Genomic DNA, 9,416 nt, shown 5'->3' with positions numbered 1-9,416 from the left:
TGTAGACCAGTGATGTTTTTTTTCTTTGGTGAAGTACATACCAGTGGTTGAATCAAAGAGAAAAACATACAACGGGAAGGTGATGTTCGGAAAGCATCCACATCCCTGTGTGCTAAGATGTTAAAGTTGATAGGATTTGTATATATGGCGGCCGGTGACTACGAGTGAGAGTATGATAGCAAACCAGTAGAGAATGACCGATGACAAGACCTGTAAAATAGGGCATGTGCATGCCTTAATTGTTTATGCTAACAAGCATCTTCTCCGAATCTTTACAAAAAATATATATGAAGGCACAATTATTGTTGTAATGCCGACAGATAGACGTTGGATCACAACTTTGTTATACACGACTATGGAAGATTACTGGACATCAGGTCTTCAAAATATCGTCCCTCTTTGCGGCCTCAAATCTATCAGACAGTAGAAGTGAAAGACACGGCGTGTTTCGGTTCGGTCTTCACGGTCAAGCTCAGCACCTCAGGGCGCGCGTAGTGTCCCACGACGTCGAAATCAAACTTGGCTCGAACAATTTCTCCAAGGTCTGCAAAACATATCACCAAGTTTCTAGTAAGAATTTATATGCTTGTCATGTTTCTGTCACAATACTGATTTATGTAGGTGACAGCTGCAATACTGATAACTGTAGATTACTGAAAACATATGAATAGATAAAATCCATACACCGTGTCGTACTGCGTATAAGTACCCAAAATGATAGTATGTGTTTAGCATAGACTTGGGAGTCATCGGTTTCTTCTTACCCAGGTCAGCTGTGAGGAGGGCCTCGCCTTCATAGTTGGGACCTGCCAACACTGTCCCAGATGGCGAGATGATGGCGCTCCCTCCAGGACAAACAGCGGTTTCTGGGGATGGCTCCTCCTCATGGCCACCAAAGGTATACTCAGGCGAGGGAGGAAAGTCTTTTCTGCGGCAGAACTGGTTTGCTGTCAGAACAAAGCATCCCCCTTCAAGCGCAATGTGTGTCATGGAAGCCTGCCAACTTGGCAGCGCATCCGCAGTGGGAGCACAGTATATTTGAACACCTGGATAAGCATAGGAGTGCACGTCAGGGAAAATATAAACTCAACTACATGTCATGGTTCGTTGTCAGCATTTATCTCTAGTTTTAGATTTCATGCTGCCATTCTTTTGTACGTTAATGCGTTGAGCCAATCTAGTAACTCTTATGTGGGATCTTAGTTTCTGCCAATAAAATTCAATAATCTTGAAACGGAGGAAGTGTTGAGGTTGGGAAACATATTACATCGCAAGAACTCGGAATACCTTTGGCATACATCGCTGTCCTGATAAGTGGCATTCTGTTCTCCCAGCAGATGACGGCACCTATCTTTCCAAGTGGAGTATCATAAACAGGTATCGTAGATCCATCTCCAAACCCCCAGAATACTCGTTCCAGTGAGGTAGGCATGAGCTTGCGGTGTTTTCCTAGGTACTTTCCCAGAGAATCAAAGGAGAGCACTGTATTGTACAGTGTGTAGCCTGCCCTTTCAACAACCCCAATCACCAAAAAGACCTTGTATTTTCCGGCCAATGCAGCTAAGCGGCTAACCTCTGGGCCTGCATTTTTTGAATGTGTGTAAAATGGTCTGCAATACTAACAGATTGGTACTAAAGAAATATTTTGTGGCAGGAAAAGATAGATCCATTGGGAAGTGGAAGATAGTGGGTCTAAATGTGAAAGAAGTGAAGATGCAAATGCTAACTAACAACATGTGAGTACTGATGTTTATTATATGCTTTGTTGATTTATTCATTTTTATCAGCGGTAGTTAACAAGAGGTGCAAGCTCACATGACTTTTTCACTATGCTCTGTTGTGATGATTTGAATTACACCATCAACCAAACGAATAACAAAGAAATTTAACAAATACAGGCGACAAGGTCAAAAGCAAAGTTCTATCAATTATGGAGCTCTACTTTGTTTTGGAAGAAGAGCTCTACTTCTTGAAATGCTGTGAACCACGGAAACAGGAACCAAATATGATACACACTTCAGCTCAGTCGTAATACCAGCTGTAACTTATCAGCTTGTGGCCTGGACAGCAAATTTGAGGTTTTCCATGCTTGCTTTTCCATTTTTCGACGATGTAGGAAAAAGAAGCGATACATAGTCTTACATTATTTTGTGGTTTATACTTCATTTCTAGCACTACACTGTTTGAATATACTGTCAATGTAACTGTAACACATCAAAAAATAATTGTGTGCTTCAAAATTTGTAGCTCAACATATGGATTGAATCTACAGTTCCAAAACCGAACAAAAAAGTTTGGTTGTAGGTGTATTTCTATTTATCCGAAGCAAAATGTACACTAGGAAAGGATAAGCGTCAAGCAAAATGATGAAGCATGGTGACTATTGTGAAAAAATAATGTACAATGAGTATATATATATTGACAGTATCTTGGAATACCAGGCACATCTATGGCAGCCGCGTGATACTTCCGGAAGTCTTCTTTTCCCTTGGCAGATCGACTGCCAATAGTCAGTCCAAAGGTAGACCCATGAGGGTAGCCACCAACAAAGACTTCTGGAAAAAGAACCAACTGTGAACCATATCCAGCAGCCTCCGCTATCAATTTCTCTGCTTTATCTGTCGACAATGCATTTACGAAATTAGCAGCAACAAAACATTGTCCAGTCCTGTAAGGAATTCATGTAAATAAATGGAGTACAAGATACCCTACCAACATGCATTTCCTATTTCAAATCCTTGCACTCTTTCGGCATAATACTGTATTTATTAATTTTATTCTTCACTCGATTTGGTGGCACACTGATTATTGCAGTTAAGTGATTAATGACTGTTAATTAATAGACTAAGAAAAACTATATGAGGCCTCAACTCTCCAATAGATCTTGCTTAACAGGGAACATCATAGAAAAAAAAGGAGAAAAGATGCAAGAAAACAAATAGATAATCGAATTTTATCGACGCGAAAGGAATCTCTCACTAGGAGACTGCAAGTTAGTGTTCGCTTTCTTAAAGATTGACATCACAGCTCTGTGGCAAAACAAACAAGTTTGGTACTGACTTCTATCCAATGCCCCTTCCGCATAACCACAAATTGTAGAGCAATAATTGCTTCGACACATGTATAATTGAGAAAGAGAAAAAAAACAAATCTAGCACGAGCATCTGTCCCCTTGGCATCCAAAGTGGATAGTTTATACCACACCAGCACACAAACACGTTGTTTTCCGAGCAAGAAAGACTGGAACTTAGTAACTTGCCACTAAGAAAACTACACCAACTACTATTAAAGAGAAGCTATCAATTCCGTTTTCATCAGTCCACTGACGTTGAGAAAGCAAGGCACTTCCTTTGTATACATCGAAGACCACAATAAGAAGGGAAAATAATAGGAGTATTACAGATCGGTGCACCATCCTTGCGATTTGAGGCATCAGTCTGATCGACTACAACAAGTCAAGTTCGTGCTAGTGAGACAAGCAAGCAAACACCTAGCGCTCAGCACCCGATCCAAACAGACACACGAGCGAGACAAATGATCGAACACCATACGAGCTACTACTAGCAGCAAAAGGAAACAACAACAGGGTGGGAGCACGCACCGAGCGTTGCAGGAGTGTCGTAGAAAACGCTGCAGGCCTGCACGACAGTGGCCCGCACGGTGGTGGAGCCCTGATCGGCGCCGGCGTTCATCTCCACCTCCGGAATCACCGGCCCGACGCTCGCGGGGGACAAAGCCATCGCCGCCGAGGAGGAAGGGCGAGAAATCGAGCGGACTAGGAGGGGGTGTCGTGGGGGGTGCGGGCTACTTGTCGTGCTTCCTGCGTAGGTAGTCGCGGACGAACTGATCGCGGGCGAGGGTGCGCGCGCGCTGGGGCTCGATGTGGACGTAGGAGAGGTGAGCGCCGTAGGAGAGGAGCCCCGCGCCGAAGGCAAAGAGCGCGACGGTGGATAGCAGCTGCCGGGGAGTGGATGGGGAGCACCAGCCCATTCGTGGTGAGTTTGGTGGCGACTGGCGACTTTTAAAGGCAGGGCCAACGAGGAAGAGAGAGGAGAGGAGGAGGATGACGAGTTGACGATTAACTTTGAGTATGTGATCTCGTGGAGTACTTTCGCATCTTTTTTTAATATACTTATTACACACATCATCCTCCGTTCCTAAGTAATTGTCATTTCAACAAATGACTACACGAAGCAGAATGAATGAATCTACACTCTAAAATATGTCTATATACATCTGTATGTGATAGTACATTTAAAATCTCTGAAAAGACAAATATTTAGAAATGAAGAGAGTACATTACTGGTATTTGTTATAGTAACGACAAAGAAATGATAGGCATACAAGCAACGGAAAATAAGAAAGATCCAAGCAGTTGTACTGCTATATACCGTCCTCGCCGCAACTATCAAGCACTCAGAACTTTTATCGTTATTGAAGAAGGGGAGCATGCGAAGCTGGTCTACCTCAAAACCCCTAGACTTTAACCAGCCACGATAGCCACCAACCCCGAAAGGCTGGATTTAGCCCAATAAGGAACATCGGCCGAATGAACCCTCCGAGCCTCTTCAACACCGGATCCGTGGCCAAGCCAATCCGCCCTTCACCAAGCGGTCGGATCCTTCACTGTCTTCTGCATATTTGCAACAATCATCACCGTCACCCTCCAAGAGCAACCCATCACTGCCATCACGCCAAGGCACAACGCCAGATCGAAGCCGCCCCAACATTTTGGACTCCACAAGCCTCTCGTAGGCGTTAACAACACCTCCAACGAGCAGAAGCATGGCCTGGAAGATGATTATTCCTATGAGCACCATCAGCATCAGCCCCGCCATGACACCAACGGAGGAAACTCGAAAAATCTAGAAACCCTAGGACTACTACATGCCCGAATGAGAAACCTACCCCCCCTCTCACGGTGTCAAGACGGCAATCGAAGAGCGGAGGAATCACTGATGTCTACTACGCAACTTTATTCTTATAGACACGTGTTGGGTCTCCAAACACAGAGTTTTGTAGGACAATAGCAATTTTCCCTCAAATAAATGACCTAAAGTTTATCAATCTGTGGGAGGTGTAGGATGAAGATGGTCTCTCTTAAACAACCCTGCAACTAAATAATAAAAAGTCTTTTGTGTCCCCGACACACCAAATACAATGATAATTTGTATAGGTGAATTAGGGTTTAAGGTTTCATGTTTTACTTTTCTTCCCATCACCCCTTTGTACAACCTTCCATGTATGACAATCAATCATCCTAATTCACTTATCTTATGAACCAATTTCACTTTAATTTACTTACCAAATTCCGCCTCGAGACAACGACTCTTCTCCCAAAAGTTTTCTCTTATTTGTTTAGGGCAAAAGGCCTCATATAGCAGAAGGATGGTGTCAGAGACTGTTGTGGGCCTGATAACCCACAAGTATAGGGGATCAATTGTAGCCTTTCTCGATAAGTAAGAGTGTCGAACCCAACGAAGAGATAAAGGTAGAACAAAAATTCCCTCATGTTCTATCGACCACCGATACAACTCTATGCACACTTTACGTTTGCTTTACCTAGAATAAGTATGAAACTAGAAGTACTTTGTAGGTGTAAAGAGATATGTTTGCAAGATAATAATGTTGGGGAACGTAGTAATTTCAAAAAATTCCTACGCACACGCAAGATCATGGTGATGCATAGCAAAGAGAGGGGAGAGTGTGATCTACGTACCCTTGTAGATCGACAACGGAAGCGTTTGGTTGATGTAGTCGTACGTCTCCACGGCCCGGCCGATCAAGCACCGAAACTACGGCACCTCCGAGTTCTAGCACACGTTCAGCTCGATGACGATCCCTGGACTCCGATCCAGCAAAGTGTCGGGGAAGAGTTCCGTCAGCACGACGGCGTGGTGACGATCTTGATGCACTACCGTCGCAGGGCTTCGCCTAAGCACTGCTACAATATTATCGAGGACTATGGTGGAAGGGGGCACCGCACACGGCTAAGAATATGATCACGTGGATCAACTTGTGTGTCTAGGGGTGCCCCCTGCCCCCGTATATAAAGGAGCAAGGGGAGGAGGCCGGCCGGCCCTATAGGCGCGCCAAGGAGGAGTCCTCCTCCGACTCCTACTAGGAGGGGGAAAGAAGTGGGGAGGAAGAGGGAAAGGGGGGGGGCGCCGCCCCCCTCTCCTAGTCCAATTCGGACCAGGGGGAGGAGGCGCGCGGCCCACCTTTGGCTGCCCCTCTCTCTCTCTCTCCACTAAGGCCCATATGGCCCATTACTTCTCCCGGGGGGGTTCCGGTAACCCTCCGGCTCTCCGGTTTTCTCCGAAATCACCCGGAACACTTCCGGTGTCCGAATATAGCCGTCCAATATATCAATCTTTATGTCTCGACCATTTCGAGACTCCTCGTCATGTCCGTGATCACATCCAGGACTCCGAACTAACTTCGGTACATCAAAACTCATAAACTCATAATATAACTATCATCGAAACCTTAAGCATGCGGACCCTACGGGTTCGAGAACAATGTAGACATGACCGAGACACGTCTCCGGTCAATAACCAATAGCGGAACCTGGATGCTCATATTGGCTCCTACATATTCTACGAAGATCTTTATCGGTCAGACCGCATAACAACATACGTTGTTCCCTTTGTCATCGGTATGTTACTTGCCCGAGATTCGATCGTCGGTATCTCAATACCTAGTTCAATCTCGTTACCGGCAAGTCTCTTTACTCGTTCCGTAATACATCATCTCGCAACTAACTCATTAGTTGCAATGCTTGCAAGGCTTATGTGATGTGCATTACCGAGAGGGCCCAGAGATACCTCTCCGACAATCGGAGTGACAAATCCTAATCTCGAAATACGCCAACCCAACATGTACCTTTGGAGACACCTGTAGAGCACCTTTATAATCACCCATTTACGTTGTGACGTTTGGTAGCACACAAAGTGTTCCTCCGGCAAACGGGAGTTGCATAATCTCATAGTCATAGGAACATGTATAAGTCATGAAGAAAGCAATAGCAACATACTAAACGATCGGGTGCTAAGCTAATGGAATGGGTCATGTCAATCAGATCATTCACCTAATGATGTGATCCCGTTAATCAAATAACAACTCCTTGTTCATGGTTAGGAAACATAACCATCTTTGATTAACGAGCTAGTCAAGTAGAGGCATACTAGTGACACTCTGTTTGTCTATGTATTCACACATGTATTATGTTTCCGGTTAATACAATTCTAGCATGAATAATAAACATTTATCATGATATAAGGAAATAAATAATAACTTTATTATTGCCTCTAGGGCATATTTCCTTCAGTCTCCCACTTGCACTAGAGTCAATAATCTAGATTACACAGTAATGATTCTAACACCCATGGAGCCTTGGTGCTGATCATGTTTTGCTCGTGGAAGAGGCTTAGTCAACGGGTCTGCAACATTCAGATCCGTATGTATCTTGCAAATCTCTATGTCTCCCACCTGGACTAGATCCCGGATGGAATTGAAGCGTCTCTTGATGTGCTTGGTTCTCTTGTGAAATCTGGATTCCTTTGCCAAGGCAATTGCACCAGTATTGTCACAAAAGATTTTCATTGGACCCGATGCACTAGGTATGACACCTAGATCGGATATGAACTCCTTCATCCAGACTCCTTCATTTGCTGCTTCCGAAGCAGCTATGTACTCCGCTTCACATGTAGATCCCGCTACAACGCTTTGTTTAGAACTGCACCAACTGACAGCTCCACCGTTTAATGTAAACACGTATCCGGTTTGCGATTTAGAATCGTCCGGATCAGTGTCAAAGCTTGCATCAACGTAACCTTTTACGATGAGCTCTTTGTCACCTCCATATATGAGAAACATATCCTTAGTCCTTTTCAGGTATTTCAGGATGTTCTTGACCGCTGTCCAGTGATCCACTCCTGGATCACTTTGGTACCTCCCTGCTAGACTTATGGCAAGGCACACATCAGGTCTGGTACACAACATTGCATACATGATAGAGCCTATGGCTGAAGCATAGGGAACATCTTTCATTTTCTCTCTATCTTCTGCAGTGGTCGGGCATTGAGTCTTACTCAACTTCACACCTTGTAACACAGGCAAGAACCCTTTCTTTGCTTGATCCATTTTGAACTTCTTCAAAACTTTGTCAAGGTATGTGCTTTGTGAAAGTCCAATTAAGCGTCTTGATCTATCTCTATAGATCTTAATGCCTAATATGTAAGCAGCTTCACCGAGGTCTTTCATTGAAAAACTCTTATTCAAGTATCCCTTTATGCTATCCAGAAATTCTATATCATTTCCAATTAGTAATATGTCATCCACATATAATATCAGAAATGCTACAGAGCTCCCACTCACTTTCTTGTAAATACAGGCTTCTCCAAAAGTCTGTATAAAACCAAATGCTTTGATCACACTATCAAAGCGTTTATTCCAACTCCGAGAGGCTTGCACCAGTCCATAAATGGATCGCTGGAGCTTGCACACTTTGTTAGCTCCCTTTGGATCGACAAAACCTTCTGGTTGCATCATATACAACTCTTCTTCCAGAAATCCATTCAGGAATGCAGTTTTGACATCCATCTGCCAAATTTCATAATCATAAAATGCGGCAATTGCTAACATGATTCGGACAGACTTAAGCATCGCTACGGGTGAGAAGGTCTCATCGTAGTCAATCCCTTGAACTTGCCGAAAACCTTTTGCGACAAGTCGAGCTTTGTAGACAGTAATATTACCGTCAGCGTCAGTCTTCTTCTTGAAGATCCATTTATTCTCAATTGCTTGCCGATCATCGGGCAAGTCAACCAAAGTCCATACTTTGTTCTCATACATGGATCCCATCTCAGATTTCATGGCTTCAAGCCATTTTGCGGAATCTGGGCTCACCATCGCTTCTTCATAGTTCGTAGGTTCATCATGATCTAGTAGCATGACTTCCAGAACAGGATTACCGTACCACTCTGGCGCGGATCTCACTCTGGTTGATCTACGAGGTTCAGTAGTATCTTGTTCTGAAGTTTCATGATCATCATCATTAGCTTCCTCACTAACTGGTGTAGGTGTCACAGAAACAGGTTTTTGTGATGTACTACTTTCCAATAAGGGAGCAGGTACAGTTACCTCGTCAAGTTCTACTTTCCTCCCACTCACTTCTTTCGAGAGAAACTCCTTCTCCAGAAAGTTTCCGAACTTAGCAACAAAAGTCTTGCCTTCGGATCTGTGATAGAAGGTGTATCCAATAGTTCCTTTGGATATCCTATGAAGACACATTTCTCCGATTTGGGTTCGAGCTTATCAGGTTGAAGCTTTTTCACATAAGCATCGCAGCCCCAAACTTTCAGAAACGACAACTTTGGTTTCTTGCCAAACCATAGTTCATAAGGCGTCGTCTC

At 44.0% G+C, this 9,416-nt stretch overlaps 1 protein-coding gene across 1 annotated transcript; it reads right to left on the bottom strand.

Annotated features, from left to right (window-relative positions):
• Positions 1 to 213: 213 nt before the first annotated feature.
• Positions 214 to 4,033, bottom strand: LOC100682473 (bifunctional nitrilase/nitrile hydratase NIT4). Its single transcript, XM_044547646.1, has 5 exons — positions 3,602 to 4,033; positions 2,439 to 2,618; positions 1,288 to 1,581; positions 765 to 1,046; positions 214 to 544 (listed from the first exon to the last, which is right to left on the bottom strand). Exons 1-5 carry the CDS (start codon positions 3,738 to 3,740, stop codon positions 417 to 419), a joined length of 1,023 nt encoding a protein of 340 aa, XP_044403581.1. The 5' UTR covers positions 3,741 to 4,033; the 3' UTR covers positions 214 to 416.
• Positions 4,034 to 9,416: the final 5,383 nt, after the last annotated feature.

This window comes from Triticum aestivum, chromosome 6A, assembly GCF_018294505.1.
Source record: "Triticum aestivum cultivar Chinese Spring chromosome 6A, IWGSC CS RefSeq v2.1, whole genome shotgun sequence".
NCBI lineage: Eukaryota > Viridiplantae > Streptophyta > Magnoliopsida > Poales > Poaceae > Triticum > Triticum aestivum.
Note: the sequence above shows the minus strand (reverse complement) of the source record. Positions and strands in the feature narration are given on the sequence as shown.